Here is a 17392-nt window from a genome sequence, read left to right as displayed (position 1 = left end):
TTAGTAGAGACGGGGTTTCACCGTGTTAGCCAGGATGGTCTCGATCTCCTGACCTCGTGATCCGCCCGTCTCAGCCTCCCAAAGTGCTGGGATTACAGGCTTGAGCCACCGTGCCCGGCGCATGTCATTTTATTTATTTATTTTTTTTGGAGAAATAGGGGGTCACTCTGTCACCCAGGCTGGAGTGCAGTGGTGTGATCACAACTCACTGCAATCTTGAACTCCTGGGCTCAAGCAATCTTCCTGCCTCAGCCTCCTGAGCAGTTAGGACTACAGGTGTGTGCCACCACACCCAGCTAATTTTGTATTTTTGTATTTTTGCAGAGATGGGGTGTTGCTATGTTGCCTAGGCTGGTCTCAAGCTCTAGGGCTCAGGTGATCCTCCTGCCTCGACCTCCCACAGTACTGGGATTGCAGCATTTCACTTTCCTAATATTGTCTTCAGATTAATAGAAATTCTTAATCTTAATGTTACCAATTTATGCCTATGTTTGTTTTTTATGGTTAGTGTTTTTTGCACTTTAGTTAAATTTTCTGGATGCATTCAAAGACTTTGTAAGAGAAATAAAATAAAATAGAAAAAAAAAAAAGAAATCTTTACCTAGCCCAAGATCTAGAAGATATTCTATGTGTTTCTCTAAAAGTTTTATTATTTTACGTTTCACATTTAGATCTGCAGTCCATTTGGAATTGACTTTTATATATGGTATAAGTTAGGGGTCAAGGTATATTTTTTCCCCAAACAGATATCCAGTTGAGTCAGCATCACTTATCAAAAACCATTGTTTTCCCACTGTGCTGCAGAATTGCCTTTATGATACCAGGTATGTGGCGGGTCTATGTCTGGACTCCATTCTGTTCCATTGCCTCTTCTGTGCTACTACCATAATGTTTAATTATAATAGCCATTTTATTTAAATGGGGTTTCACTCTGTCACCCAGGCTAGAGTGCAGTGACATGATCACAGCTCACGATGGCCAGCTAATTTTAAAATGTTTTGTAGAGACAGAGTCTCATCATATTGCCTAGGCTGGTCTCGAACTCCTGGGCTCAAGTGATGCACCTGCCTCGGCCTCCCAAACTGCTAGGAATACAAGCATGAGCTATAGTAGCTTGGCCTATAGTAGTTTTTTTTTTTTTTTTGAGACGGAGTCTCTCTTTGTCACCCAGGCTGGAGTGCAGTGTCACCATCTCGGCTTACTGCAACCTCCATCTCCTGGGTTCAAGCAATTCTCCTGTCTCATCCTCTCCAGTAGCTGGGATTACAGGCACCCACCAACATGCCTGGCTAATTTTTGTATTTTTATTTATTTATTTATTTTGAGACGGAGTTTCACTCTTGTTGCCCAGGATGGAGTGCAATGGTGCAATCTCAGCTCACCGCAACCTCTGCCTCCCGGGTTCAAGTGATTCTCCTGCTTCAGCCTCCCAAGTAGCTGGGATTACAGACATGCACCACCAGGCCCAGCTAATTTTGTATTTTTAGTATAGACGGAGTTTCTCCATGTTGGTCAGGCTGGTCTCGAACTCCCGACCTCAGATGATCCTCCAGCCTCGGCCTCCCAAAGTTCTGGGATTACAGGCATGAGCGCCTGGCCCTATAGTAGCTTTTTAATAGGCCTGGATATCTGGTAGAGTAAGGACTTCAGTTTTTTTCTTCAACGTTATCTTGGCTTTTCTTGGATCTTTACATTTCTACATGAATTTTGGAGTTAATTTGCTATACTCCACAAGATAACCTGTTATGATTTTGATTAAGGTTGCACTGAATCTGTATGTCTATGTGGAGACAATTTACATCTTTGTAGTATGGAGTCTTCCAATCCTTGAACTTCATATATCCCTCCCTTTGCCTGGATCTGTTTTATTATATAATGTATTATAATTTTCAGGATAGAAGTCTTACATGGCATGTCTCTTACATTTATGTCTACAAATAATTTGTATTTGATGTTTTCTGATACTCATTAATAGTATTGTTATTTAAAGTTCATTTTTTATTTGTTTATTGCAGGTGTATGTGGATATATAATTGATTTCTGACCTTGTATTCAACTTTCTAGTTAAGTTCACTTATTGGTTCTAAATAATTTGTCTAGAAATTCTTTTGGATTTTTTATACCCAAACATTTTATCTGCAAATAATAACTATTTTATTTCTTCTTTTCTAATTCATATACTTGGTTGATCCAATGGTTAATCCTAGTTTGTATAGTTTTATATGTGTTTTTTTATTTTTACAAACTGCTTCATCCTTTCTGCAAAAAGACAAGATAGAAATGTATTTTTTCAAGTTCAGGACAAATAAAAGCTTAAAGAAAAAAAATGTATTTTTTCCCTTTATCTCTGGTTGTAAAGTTAAAGTTGGGTCAAAATATGCAAGATTTTCTGACTTCATGTAAAACTCCTAAGATGCTGATAGTACCCAGGAGTCTAAATAATGTTGAATGAGTTCTTCCTGCAGAGAGAAGGTGATAGCATCTTGGTCTCCAGTAAGCCACCTATTCCTTTCCTGGCACCCAGTCAGGATAATCAAACTGTTTTGTTATGGGATACACTAGGTCTTGTTACTTCCCTTTTCTCTCCTCAAATATTTCTTATTTCTCTGAGATACTGAACTAGTGACTGATTTTTTTAAGTAGAATGTTTTCATTGACCGTCTTATTTTGGCCACCTGCTTATTTCACACTCTGAGCAAATCGTAAATGGTCAAAGTCAAGGTTGGCAAATTCTGTCCTGTGGGCCAAATTCATCCTGCCACCTGTTTTTGTATGGCCTGAAAGCTAAAAATGTTTTTTTTTTTTTTTTTTTTTTTTTTGAGATGGAGTCTCACTCTGTCACCCAGGCTGGAGTGCAGTGGCGTGATTTCTGCTCACTGCAACCTCCGCCTCCCTGGGTTCAGCAATTCTCCTGCCTCAGCCTCCCATGTGGCTGGGATTACAGGCACATGTCACCACGCCTGGCTAATTTTTGTATTTTTAGTAGAAACAGGGTTTCACCATATTGGCCAGGCTATTCTCGAACTCCTGACCTTGTGATCGCCTGCCTTGGCCTCCCAAAGTGCTGGGATTATAGGCGTGAGCCACTGTGCCCGGCCATGCTAAAAATGTTTTTTACATTTTAAGTGTGTTAAAAAAAAATTAAAAGAAGAACATTATTTTGTGATGAATTAAAATTATATGAAATTCATCCAGGTATGGTGGCGTGTGCCTGTAATCCCAGCCACTTGGGAGGCTGAGGCAGGAGAATCACTTGAACCCAGGAGGCGGACATTGCAGTGAGTGGAGATTGGGCCACTGCACTCAAGCCTGGGCAACAGAGCGAGATTCCATCTCAAAAAAAAAAAAAATTATATGAAATTCAAATTTCAGTGTCCATAAAGTTTTATTGAAATACAACCGCAAATATTCATTTATGTATTGTCTGTAGCTGTTTTTGTGCTGAACAGCCTCATTGAGTAGTTGCAACAGAGATCATAAGCCTAGATAGTCAAAAATATTTACTATCTTGTCTCTTATAAAAAAGGTTGCCTACCCTTGATCTAAATAGCAGGTAGCTACTGAAGGACTTGAACAGAACACTGAGAGTCAGAATGTACTAATTTAGCAAAGTTTATCAAATTTGAATATGTAAGATGGAACTGAACATGCGGAGAGGAGAACCAAAGCCACTTATTGTTATTTTTGAATTATCTGATTCCAGTAATTCTCAGACTTAAGGGAGTTTTGACATGTTATCCTTTAGTTTATCTTGTTGCATCCTTCCATGTTTTAAAATTAACTTGGATCTAGCATAAGGTGAGCAGTATAATGTGGCTGTTGATAAGTCAAACAGACATAAGCTCTACTCTCACATCTGCCTCTTTAATGGCTGTTAACATTGAGTGGGTTATAATCTTTGTAATCCTCAGACTCCTCATTTGTAAAATGGAGATTATTTTGAGAATTAAATGAAATACTATGTATAAGGCATTCGGCTTATGTTAATCCCTTAAGAAATGGTAGATATTATTATATGCTTATTTAAACAATCCTAGTAAATTCAAATTGGTTTTGTTTGAAATATTTGGGGATAATCCCTTAAGAAATGGTAGATATTATTATATGCTTATTTAAACAATCCTAGTAAATTCAAATTGGTTTTGTTTGAAATATTTGGGGATGTTTTCATTTCTGCTTTCTTCAGCTTTTTTCTGCCAGCCTCCTCTAAAGCCATAAAGCCAGCCTCCTCTGGTCAGCTCATTAGAGTGCGCTTTCTAGATCTTTGAATGAGATGCTCCCTGAATCATGAATTGTTAGTAAAGCTAATTAGATCTTTAAACTAAATTTGTTGTAATTTTGTCTTTCAACACACTCAATGGTTTTGTAATGCACTGTATAGATAAGAAACAGGATAATAGATTATCCTGTTAAGTTAATTAAGAATATTTAATTATATGTATTCTTCCCCCAGTTTATATTTCCCCTTTTCCTGATGTGTTACATTTATTGTTTTATTCTTTTTATTTTCTTTAAGGCATATCAGTCTTTTTTAGAGTGAGATAGCCTATTTTAAAACAATGGAGAGAGATCCTGGCATATTATAAAACTAGGGTTGTGAATAATTGATATAAGGGCTGGTTGTTTAGACTGATGTTATGCTTCAAAGGAAAAAAATGCTAGTATTAAAATTAAGAAATTAGGAGGCTGTTACATATGTGGGAGCAAAGAGTATATGGGAAATCTCTGTACTTTTGCTCAATTTTTCTATGAACTTAAAACTGCTCTTAAAAAAGAGTCTACTTAAACAATTTAGATTAAACCCACTTCCTGTTTCTTAGCTATGCAGTGCATTACAAAACTGTTGAGTGTGTTTAAAGACAAAATTACAACAGATTTAAAGACCAAATTGGCTAAAAAAAGCTTGTGATTCATGAATCAAGGAGCATCTCATTCAAAGATTTAGAAAACGCACTCTGATGAGCTGACCAGAGGAGGTTGGCTTTATAGGCAGAAAAGAGCTGAAGAAAGCAGAAACAGAGAACCACTGCACTCCAAATAATTTAATTGTAGAGTCTGAAAAACAGGATTACTGGTATCCTAGTGGTACTGACATTTGGAGAATTGGTCTATCTGGTTGTTATCTGTTGTGTATACTTGTTAAGGCTTTAGAGATAGAAAAAATTGGAACAGGAACCCATGATATTTTATATTATGCGTTACTGAAATAAAAACTTCAGATGTTGTAAAGGTTATGGATGAGTCTGGATATTGTTTTCTGTACCTGATGATGTGATCATCACAGGTCCTTGGAATGAGGTCAGTGAGATATGTGTGCATAGGTAATGAAATTATATGTATTACACATACTTTTGTGTCTTATAAATGAAGAAACTGTTATTTTCCCAGGGTCAAACAGCTCCCAAAGAGTTCTCACCCCAAGATCTGACTCAGAACTGGTATTTTTTTCTGTTTGGTTCAACCAAAGGTTCTTTGATTACTCTGTGCCAAATACTGTGTTAGGCACTGTAGATAGATAAGAAGATGAATAAGGCATGGCTGTCAACCTGAAGGAGGTTCTAGTGTCAAAGAAGATATAACTTAATATAGTGATAAGTATTCTGATAGAGCTGGTACTCTCTTGTACCAATATTAAGGGAATGCTTTTAGCTTAGTACAATTGTTTAAGAAAGCCTCAGAGACAACCCCCCACTTGAAAGATGAATGAGTAAAATAACTTATAAAAGAGGCATATTCTGCTTCTCTCTGAGGCCTCCACGATATACTTTATATGATTCTAAGTTGTAATCATTAGTGTTTACATGTGTTTAGGGATGGCAATATGTAGTAGAGCATGTAGTTTGATTATTTTCTAAAGATGTTTTGAATATAGTCCTTCCTTCCTCACCAACCTCACCACTGCTATATGATAAAATGTCACCACTGCTATATGATAAAATAGTGGATAAAGTGTCCATGGTACAGGGTCACTTCTTTTTTTTCCAGGTCCCCTAGAAAGAAGTTTACCAGGGCAGCTCTAAAGGGTTTCTTAGACGAGGTCCCTTTAAGAAAACCAAGTATCATCAGGGAGAGGCCCTTGGAAAATTTTAAACTGCCGCTGTAAACTTTGACTTGGGAGGATAACTCTTTTTATTTTTTTTTAAGTGCTTCTTGCAGAGCATGGCTACCCCATAAGCAGTACGTCCAGAGTAGCTGAAGATAACTCTTGACTGCTCCCTTTCTGGGCAAATCCTCACTGCTACTCTGACCTCTGGTCTGCTTTTGCCATTTTATTAACACTGTTGGTCAATCACATGTTCATCTCTTCCTCTGTATCCTGACTGAGATCTGCTCTCAACTTTTCCTGTCCTGCTTGCCTGGTTCTTGCCTGATTCTGATCTGCCAAGGCCTCAGATTTCAATCTCTGACCTGCTGACCTGGACAGTTCATGCCCAACCTCCTGGGTGACAGACACAGCCAGCCTGTCCACCAATACCACCCCAACTTGGCAGCCTCTACCTTGCAGCTAGTCCCAGGCCAGAGCATTGGATCGCTTGGTGATGATGACTTTTTTCACCTTTCTACAACACACATGTATAGGTGGGGCACACCAACATCTTATGAGGAGGGGGAAAGCCAAGACTAGAAAGAGAAAAAAAAGAAGGGACACCTTCTAGGGAAGGTCTGGAATGGAGTAAGGGGGATCTTGTGTGTTTAAACACAGCCCTCAAATTCAATCCTTCAGTAAATGTTTGAGTGTCTTCAGTGTGTCAGATGTTGTGCTGGGTAATGGGAGCATAAGATGAATAAGGAAGCTATTTGAAATTGTAAAAAACTATTGATTGAGAGTGAAGCACTTTTACAGAGTGTTTTTATCCCTCTGTTATACTTGTCACATAATTTTATGCTAGGTAAGGAAGTTTTCATGGACTAATCTCTTGGTATTATCCTAAGTGAGCGTCTAAGGTTATTGTACCCAAAATATTGTTTGTAGGTTGAAGTTGAGTTATAGTTACTGACATGTGAATTTAGTCAATGACTAAGTCTTATGTTTATTGACTGTATCAAAACAGAAGGAATGATTTCCTATGCTTGGCAAATACTCTCGTATTCTAGAATTGAGACTGTCAGGAAAATGATGAAGTTTGCCAAACATTGCTTTTAGTTTGTTAAAAAGAGACTGTTTTAAACAGAGTCTCTCTCTGTTGTTCAGGCTGGAGCGCAGTGGCGTGATCTCGGCTCACTGCAACCTTCGCCTCTGGGGTTCAAGCGATTCTCCTGCCTCAGCCTCCCGAGTAGCTGGGTCTACAGGTGCCGGCCACCACGTCTGGCTAATTTTTGTATTTTTAGTAGAGATGGGGTTTCACCATAGTTGGCCAGTCTGGTCTCGAACTCCTGACCTTGTGATCCACCTGCCTTGACCTCCCAAAGTGCTAGGATTATAGGCGTGAGCCACCGCACCCAGCCGCAAAGTGAAAATCTTCTAAGGGCCAAGCAGGTGAATGTGTTGGGGGTAATGGTCAGGTGGTGAATACAAGAGTGAGATCTTTACAATAGTATTATATCTGATATTATTTTAAAACCACAACAACGATAGTGCTGTGCTGGCCAAATGAGAGGATGGCAGAATTTGTCAATAGCATTCACCTTCTGGATGTTATCCTGGATACTAGACTACCCTCTTGGGGAAATTGATTGGGAGAACTGATATACTGATACGCAAAAAAAGGCAACAGAAAATGGTGCTATTAACAATGATCACCAAAGGCCGGGCGCGGTGGCTCAAGCCTGTAATCCCAGCACTTTGAGAGGCCGAGACGGGTGGATCACAAGGTCAGGAGATCGAGACCATCCTGGCTAACACGGTGACACCCGTCTCTACTAAAAATACAAAAAAAAAACTAGCCAGGTGAGGTGGCGGCGCCTGTAGTCCCAGCTACTCGGGAGGCTGAGGCAGGAGAATGGCGTGAACCCGGGAGGCGGAGCTTGCAGTGAGCTGAGATCCGGCCACTGCACTCCAGCCTGGGTGACAGAGCGAGACTCCGTCTCAAAAAAAAAAAAAAAAAAAAAAATGATCACCGAAATGTAGTCAATACTTAGTGTGTGAAATTCTCCTCTTATCCTTTTCTTTAGAATTAGAAAAGGTCAATGACATGTTCAACATTTATTCTAAAAAAATAAAATAAGCATGTGTTATATAGGTCATTCACCTGCAGATTGATGAACGTTGATTTGGACATGTCTTTAGGGACAAAAACAGAAACAAACAAACAAAAACCAGTCTATTAATTTCTTGTATTACCTGAAGAAAAAATTTGAGTTAACCACATAAAATCTCCATTCCATATTTGTAGTCTCAAATATAGGGTCTGGGCAGCAAGTCAAAGCAATGCTCTGGAAACATTGTGAGTTGCTAGAACAGCTCTTGAGTTCTTACTAAGTATGCACAACGTAGTATGTACTACTGGGAAAAATCTCACTTGAGCTTATTTAAAACATAATTGTTTGATGATACAGAATTCAACTCAGAATCAGGTATGAATCAAATCAGAATCAGGTATGGTGAGGGATAAATAAATGGAAAAACTCATTGTAGCAGCAAGAAAAGCTTGGCAAAATCAACTCCTCTAAAGGACAAAATTGTTTCTTGATTATAGAGACTTTGTTATTTAGCAAGTATTATTTCTCTTATCTGTTATCTTTTCATAATTCTGTTTCAGGGTCTAATGGCCATTGATTGTCCCCATACTGGCATTGTGGACTATCGGCAGGTGGCTTTGTCATTTGCCCAGGATTTCCAAGAAGCAGGTGGCTCTGTCTTGACCAATTTTGAAGTAAAAGATATTGAAATGGCTAAAGAAAGTCCTTCAAGAAGTATAGATGGTAAGCTGTTCTTGTCCTTTCTATTGAATAAATCAGCCCTCCATATCCATGGGTTCTGCATCTGTGGTTTTAACCAACCGAGGATTAAAAATATTTGGGAAAAAAAAAAAAAAATAACAGTAGAACAATACATAATACAAATAAAAAATGTAGTATAACAAAAAATAGCATTTACATTGCATTAGGTATTGTAAGTAATCTAGAAATTATCTAAAATATCCAGAGTCTGTGCACAGGTTATATGCAAATGTCATATGCATTTTATATAAGGGACTTAAGTATCCTTGAATTTGGGTATTTGTGGGGTTCCTGCAACCAATCTTCCTTGGATACTAAGGAACAGCTGTACTTACAGTGATTTTTTTTTTAATTGGGATTTTTTGGGGGTAGTGCTGGTGGGAGGGCCACAAGGAGCTAGGCTAGAGTACGGTGCAGAACCAGAGGCAGGGAGAGAAGGGACAAGGATGAGACTGAATGTGAGAGAACTGGGACTCCTGGAGGGTCTTGTGCTGGTAGAACCAGACCCAGGTCCGACACTTCTGACTGGTGCTAAAATCTGAACTGCCAAGGCTGTTTATGGAAAATCCGTCTCCAAACACTTCCCTACCCTGTAGGTTAGAGTCAGCATCTCTTGACAGTGCTTGTTAAAAATGCATATTTTCCCCCTTGGGGCAGAGTCTTGCTCTGTCGCCTAGGCTGGAGTGCAGTGGCACGATCCCAGCTCACTGTAACCTTCGCCTCCCAGGCTCAAGTGATCCTCCCACCTGAGCCGCCCAAATAGCTGAAACTACAGGTGCTTGCCACCACCACACCAGGCTAATTTTTGTATTTTTCCTTTTTTTTAATTTTAATTTTTATAGAGATGAGGTCTCACTGTGTTGCCCAGGCTGGTATCGAACTCCCGAGCTCAAGTGATTTTCCCTCCTCGGCCTCCCAAAGTGCTAGGATTACAAGTGTGAGCCATCGTGCCCTTCCCAATTTTTGTATTTTTTATAGAGACAGGGTTCCACCATGTTCCCTATGCTGCTCTTGAACTCCTGGACTCAAGTGATCCATCCACTTGACCTCCCAAAGTGCTAGGATTACAGGTGTGAGCCACTGTGCCTGGCCAATAGCTAACATTTATTAAGCACTTAGTGCTTTCCAAGTATTAACTCATTTGACTCTTAAAATTCTCTGTGGCAGGGTACCATTATTACTCACATTTTTTTAGGGTGAGAAAACTGAGGCACAGAGAGAGTAGGAAACTTGGCCATGGTTGTACAAGTAGTAAGTGGTGGAGTCTGGATTTCAACTCAGACAGTCTGTACCTAAAGCCCACATAGTTAATTACTGAACTATACTGGACCCACACCATGTTCCCCACAAGCTGAATAATGAGCAAGAATTTCAGTTTAACAAAGATGTCAGGTGGAAAGCTTCATTGGTTTAATGAAGACAGAAGAGTTTGAGAAATTGGTGGTTAGAATGAAGGAAAAAGACTGGCTGTGAAGCACAACAGGAAGGTGGAAGCTAAGAGGCTGGGCTAGGAAAGTAGGATACCAAGGTAATTGCAGAGGGGAGGTCTAGGAAAGGGTTTCTTAATTCTGACGCTATTGATATTGGGGCCAGATCATTCTTTGTTGTAGGGGGCTATCGGTGCACTGTAGGATGTTTTGCAATATCCCTGGCTTCTGTCCACTAGATGCCGGTACCATCACGCCCCCAAGTGATTACAATTAAAAATGTCTCTAGGCCGGCCACAGTGGCTCACGCCTGTAATCCCAGCACTTTGGGAGGCCGAGGTGGGTGGATCATGAGGTCAAGAGATCGAGGCCATCCTAGCCAACATGGTGAAACCCCATCTCTACTAAAAATACAAAAAATTAGCTGGGCGTGGTGGCTTACACCTGTAGTCCCAGCTACTCAGGAGGCTGAGGCAGGAGAATCACTTAAACCCGGGAGGCGGAGGTTACGGTGAGCCGAGATCACACCACTGCACTCCAGCCTGGGCGACAGAGGGAGACTCTGTCACAAAAAAAAAAAAAAAAAAAAAAAAGATGTCTCCAAACATTGGCAAATGTTCCCTTAGAGTTGGGGGTGAAGGAATCACTCCTGGTTGAGAACCATTGCTCTAGACTTACAGTTAGACTAGTTTGAACAACCAGGAATAGAAATAAACCAGTAGACTAAGAAAAGGACAAAGAACCATGAACTGAAGAATTTTGAAAGTTCCTGTAAAACCAGAATTTTGTAACTATGAATGATAATTTATTTTTACTTTATTTATTTTATTGATTTTTTTTTTTTGAGGCAGAATTTCACTCTTGTCACCCAGGCTGGAGTGCAATGGGATAATCTTGGCTCACTGCAAACTCTGCCTCCTGGGTTCAGGCGATTCTCCTGCCTCAGCCTCCTAAGTAACTGGGATTACAAACACGTGCCACCCCATCTGGCTAATTTTGTATTTTTAGTAGAGACATGGTTTCACCATGTTGGCCAGGTTGGTCTTAAACTCTTGACCTCAGGTGATCTTCCTGCCTCAGCCTCCCAAAGTGCTGGGATTACAGGCATGAGCCACCACACCCAGCTTGAATGATAATTTATTATACTCCTGGAAAGGAGAGAAAAAATGTTCATATGACATGACATTTCCTTTTTGGCTTGTCTATATATATCAACATGTAAATTAGTCTTCCAGTGTGCTAGACTTTACCACTCCTAAGGAACATATACCATTCTGGAGAATTTTTTTTTCCTTTTTTTCTCCCTTAGAAGTCTGGACAGCAAATCTAATTGTGAAGTTAAAATTTTCAGAAGTACTTTGAGAGGCCAAGGAAGGAGGATCACTTGAGGCCAGGAGTTTAAGACCAGCCTGGGCAACATAGCGAGACCTGCCTCTACAAAAAATTTTTAAAAATTCCCTGGGCATAGTAGCACACACCTGTACTTCCAGCTACTTAGGAGGCTGAGGCAGGAGGATTGCTTGAGCACAGGAGTTTGAGGCTGCAGTAAGCTATAATCGCATCACTGCACTGCAGCCAGGGCAACACAGTGAGACCTTGTCTCAAAAAAAAATTTTTTTTTTTTTAGGACTGGGGGCAGTGGCTCATGCCTGTAATCCGAGCACTTTGGGAGGCCAAGGTGGGTGGATCGCTTGAGCTCAGGAGTTCAAGACCAACCTGGGCAACATGGTGAGACCCCATCTTTACTAAACATAAAAAAATTTGTTTTAATTAAATAAAATAATTTTTTTTTTAATTTGCAAAATCCTGTGGGACTCAGATGTCCAGCTTACCGATATAACTATTCAGGTTCTGTATCTCTAAATGGCAAACGTAGTCAGTAGGAAAATTGGCAAACCTTGTGTCTATGTGAAGAGTACAGGACTGAATTGATCCTTTTATTGACAGCTGTAAATATGTCTGTATAAAGCAGTGACCTGGGAGGCACAGTGGCTCATGCCTATAATCCCACAGTTTGGGAGGCCGAGGTGGGTGGATCACCTGAGGTCAGGAGTTCCAGACCAGCTTGGTCAACATGGTAAAAGCCCGTCTCTACTAAAAATACAAAAATTAACTGGGTGTAGTGATGCGTGCCTGTAACCCAGCTACTCCGGAGGCTGAGGCAGGAGAATCGCTGGAATCTGGTAGGCAGAGGCTGCAGTGAGCTGAGATTGCACCAGTGCACTGCACTCCAGCCTGTGCAACAGAGTGAGACTCCGTCTCAAAAAAAAAAAAAAAGCAGTGACCGATGTGGCTCAGTCTTAGAGAGGTGTCAGTACCACCAAGGAGTAATTTCAAAAGAACTCCTTTACTTGTATATTTCTTTTTTTTTCTTCTTCTTCTTTCAAGATGGAGTCTCACGTTATTGCCCAGGCTGGAGTGCAATGGCGCGATCTTGGCTCACTCCAACCTCCACCTCTCAGGTTCAAGCAATTCTCCTGCCTCAGCCTCCTGAGTAGCTGGGAATACAGGCATGCATCACCATGCCCAGCTAATTTTGTGTTTTTACTAGAGATGGGGTTTCATCATGTTGGTCAGGCTGGTCTCAAACTCCTGACCTCAGGTGATCCACCCACCTCGGCCTCCCAAAGTTCCGGGGTTACAGGAGTGAGCCACTGTGCTCAGCCTGCTTGTGTATTTCAAGAACCACGAAAGGGATCCAAGCTATCTTTTTAAATACCCTTTTTCTTCTTTTCTTCCTTCCTTCTTCTTCTTTTCTTCCTTCCTTCTTCTTCTTCTTTTTTTTTTTTTTTTAATTATAAAAAGAGACGAGGTCTCACTATGTTGTCCATGCTTGTCTTGAACCCCTAAGCTCAAACGACCTGCCCACCTTGGCCTCCCAAAATACTGGGATTCCAGGCATGAGCCACTATGCCTGGCCCAAAATGCAAATGTTAGCATCACCCAGACTTACTGAATCAGACTGTCTGGAAATAGCACCTAGTAATAAGCCTTTAGTGATTCTTAGACACACCCAAGTTTCAGAATGTCAGAATGACAGCCTAAGGTCACAAAATGACCTGGCCATTTGGAACTCCCCCCCACCTCATGCCCAGCCCCCCCACAGTTTAAGAGTGCACTTAAGAGTTTGTCTTGTTTTGCTTTGAGGGCATTGATATTTTTTTTTGTCCAAATGATAGATTTTTGAGGCTTCTATTTGCTGTTGAGAAATTTGAAGGAGAAAAAAAGTAGTGTTCTGTTCTTTCTTCCTTGACAGGTTTTTAAGAAGATCTAAGCCATCTGAATCATTCTGTCTTTCTGAATTCTAAAATGATGAGCAAAATTGTTAAATAATTAAGGTTTTTTTAGGTAGGTAGCATAATAAACCAAATTTATGGTACAAGTAGATTATATTTATCTGCTCTATGTATGCTTTATAAAACTTTGAGATCCCATGTATCTGAGTGGGAACTAATTTTAAAAATGGTCAGTTTTTTATTGGAAGTTTTTGTCTTGTGAGAACTCTTGCTTCTCTAAACAATATAGAACCTGCAAAGAATCCAGTAACCAACACTTCGATGACAAGGTTTCTCATATCATAGCTTTAGTTCTGTGGGAAAATACATACTGGTTTATGATGATCCATTTTACAGTGTGGTTTCCAGGATTATAATAGCTATGTCTATGTTGGAGATCAGGTGGGGTATGGTTTATAAGCATAGATTAGATGAGTTAAAACCAAGCTAAAAACATGCTGGAGTTTTATATGTTGTTAAGTATGAACTAGTTTTATTGTTATTTGGTAAAAAGTTTCAGAATGAACTGTAGGGTACAATCATAGTAATGACAGAAAAAAGTTATTTAAGTTTGTTGCTAGTGTAATATTTCAAATAATATTGGCCTTTTGCTAAAAATAAATTTTTTACTTTTTTTTTCAGGAATGCAATATCCAATTGTTATAAAGAATACAAAGGTAAAGATTCTTAAGCAAAATCGCTGGCTACTTTATTTCCCTCCCCTTTATTAAAAATTAAATTAACCCACAAGGCTGTATTTTAAGTTATTGAATGACATTTATCTAATGTAAAAGTAATTCTGAGATAATTTCTTTTAGGGAAGTTTAACAGCTTTTATTCTAAGGAGAGTTTCAACTTGGGAATGTCCTAATTAAGTGGCTCTGCTGGCAAAGAACAGGATTATAAGCATATAGAGTGTTTAATTTTAAGGCAAAACTGATAGATATTTTATCACTCTGCCTACTGATCTCCACTAACTTATTAACTCTCTATAAATTAGAAGACTTCGGTAGAGGGAGTATGCAGGTTTTCCAGAGGGAGAAGGACTGCTTTTTTTCATCTTCACATAGACCTAGAGCAAGAACCACTGAATGGCATAGAAGCAGTGGATTCCCTGTAGGTTCACTGCATCAGGTTGTACTCAAGGGAGCAGAGTCATTAATGAGTGCTATAGGATTTATTATAGAATAAGACCTTACACAATTGTGGAAGTTTCTGGGAAAGTGTAGATTCAGAAGAGAGTTGATGGATCAGTAATTGGGAAACAGAGCTGAATATGGAGCTGGAATTCACTGGACAGTGGGTATCTGTCTGTCACCTCGTTGGACTAGGATGACCTTCAGAGAATAATACCTGCTGATTTACTTCTGCTGCCAGATTATTATTAATTTTTTTTTTTTTTTTGAGATGGAGTCTCACTCTGTCACCCTGGCTGGAGTCCAGTGGCGCGATCTCGGCTCACTGCTAGCTCCACCTCCCAGGTTCACACCATTCTCCTGCCTCAGCCTCCCAAGTAGCTGGGACTACAGGCGCCCGCCTCCACGCCCGGCTAATTTTTGTGTTTTTAGTAGAGACAGGTGTTTACCATGTTAACCAGGATGGTCTCGATCTCCTGACCTTGTGATCTGCCCACCTCAGCCTCCCAAAGTGCTGGGATTACGGGTGTGAGCCACCGCGCCCGACCCTCTGCCACCAGATTATATGCAGCTCCTGTTTTGACCAACTTTAAGTTGGAACCATGAAGAGAAGGGGATTCTGTCAAGCATAGTTCCTAGCTTAACCAAATGGACACAGTACAAACCCCTACAGTCTAGCCTTTGTCAACCTGACATCTGTCCACACCCCTTATAACCTTATAATGATATTTAGCTTCCAAATAAAGACAGAAGTAAAAGTATGTTTCCACCTAACAAGGTGTAACTATCTTTCATAGGACTGAAGACATGCTAACTAACTCTCAAAAAAACAAACAAACAAACAAAAACAAAAAAAACAAAGTCTACTTTATCCATCCTGGGTTATGTTTAATTTTTACTAGCTGAGTTACACTCCCCCTTTGAGATCCTGTAACTTAAATACCAAGATAAAAGGTTAACCACTATTTAAGCATTTTGTATTAGATGAGTATTTCTCAATTAGAGGCAGTTTTACTCCTCAGGGAACATTTGGCAATGTTTGGAGACATTTTTGATTGTCACAACTGGGAGAGAGGAGGGGCACAGCAACTGGGATTTGGTAGGTAGATACCAGGAATGTTGCTAAACATCCTTCAGTGTGGGGAATAGGCCCCCAAAACAAAGAAATGTCTATCCCCCAAAGTCAGTAGTACTGAGGTTGAGAAACCCTATGTTAGATAATGTGAGAATGGTAGAGATGAGTATATTAGTCTTCTCAGACTTCCATAACAAAATAGCACAAACTGGGTGGCCTAAAAAGCCCACAGTTCTGGAGGCTAAAAGTTCAAGATTAAGGTGCTGGTTGGGTTGATTTTTGGCTTGTTAATGGCTGCCTTCTTACTATGTCTTCACATGGCCTCTTCTCTGTGTGCACCCGGAAAGAGAGAACATGATCTTGGGTATCTCTTCCTCTTGTAAGGACACCAGTCCTATTGGATTAGCCCCTACCCTTATGACCTAATTTAACTTAGTTACCTCCCTAAAGGCCCTGTCTCCACATAAAATTCACATTAAGGGTTGGGGCTTCAACATATGAATTGGGGTGTGGGGGGGCACAATTCAGTCTATAGCAATGGGAATAAATGAAGAATTAGGTAATGTATGGAGAAATGTATTTATTATTTTAAAGTAAGATATACTCAGATTACAACATCCCTCATTTCTGTAACTAGTCATGTGGCCATAGCCAATATTTATGATTTCCTTCCCCTACTATGCATTTCATATTCTCTTTGCCTTTGGCAAGCATCTTAGCTGGTCATGGTTTCTAGTTTGGTGGTGTAGCTCACACTTTCCTTCCTGAAGTCTATGCCATTAGCAGCCCTGACTGTTTTGGGTCAAGGTAGTTTCCAATAACTTTTATAACAGTATATGGGAATACTAAGAGAAGCTTCAGGAGATATGTATTCCAGACATATTCCTTTTTATCATCCCCAAGACTAGTTGTGGTAGCAACTCATTTTCTTGAGAGTCAAGATTAGTTATCCAATTCAATATAGCAATCCCTTCTTTGATTTACTGGCAAGGGAACCCAAAGTGGCCAGGTGTTGCAGTATCAACCTCCAGTTTAATGGAACCACTGTCATTCTCTAGTAGAAGTACTTCTCCCTTGGGAACTAAGACCTCTAGATCATAAGACCAAAGTTGTGAGGACAGAATGCAAAAATTTCATGTAGTGGATGACTGGGGTAATAGTAAGGAACCACCGTCATTTCTACCTCAATTTCCAGACCTGTGAATACTGGCTGTGGGACAAACAATACCATATATTAGTCACTGGTTTAGAGCACATAGAGCATCCTGGAGGAAATTGCCCCAGCCCTTCAAGGAGTTGCCAGCCAGCTAGTGCTATTACTTCTAAAGCCCATTCCAGTTTCTGTCACCCAGTGGCTTCAGGGTGATGGAGAAAATGGTAAAATCAGTGAATTCCGTGATCCTGAGCCTATAGCTCCATTTCATTTGCTGCAGAGTAAGTTCACTGACCAGAAGTAATGATTCTCTGTAAAATACCATGATGGTGAATAAGACATCTCATAAGTTCACACATGGTGGCTTTGGCAGAAGCATTATAGGCAGAGAAGACAAATTTATATTCCGAGCAAGTGTCTATGCAAGTGAGAAGTAAGTGCTGCCT

At 40.1% G+C, this 17392-nt stretch overlaps 1 protein-coding gene across 3 annotated transcripts in view; it reads left to right on the top strand.

Moving 5' to 3' along the window:
• Positions 1 to 17392, top strand: part of L2HGDH (L-2-hydroxyglutarate dehydrogenase) — a 74863-nt gene that overhangs the window by 20770 nt on the left and 36701 nt on the right. For all 3 annotated transcript variants that reach the window (XM_030931128.1, XM_010389481.2, XM_030931129.1), the window contains exons 5-6: positions 8700 to 8862; positions 14225 to 14259. In XM_030931128.1, the coding sequence (XP_030786988.1) occupies positions 8700 to 8862; positions 14225 to 14259 (198 nt within the window). The remainder of the gene's footprint in view (positions 1 to 8699; positions 8863 to 14224; positions 14260 to 17392) is intronic.

This window comes from Rhinopithecus roxellana, chromosome 5, assembly GCF_007565055.1.
Source record: "Rhinopithecus roxellana isolate Shanxi Qingling chromosome 5, ASM756505v1, whole genome shotgun sequence".
Taxonomy (NCBI): Eukaryota; Metazoa; Chordata; class Mammalia; order Primates; family Cercopithecidae; genus Rhinopithecus; species Rhinopithecus roxellana.
This window is presented reverse-complemented; position numbering and strand designations above follow the sequence as displayed.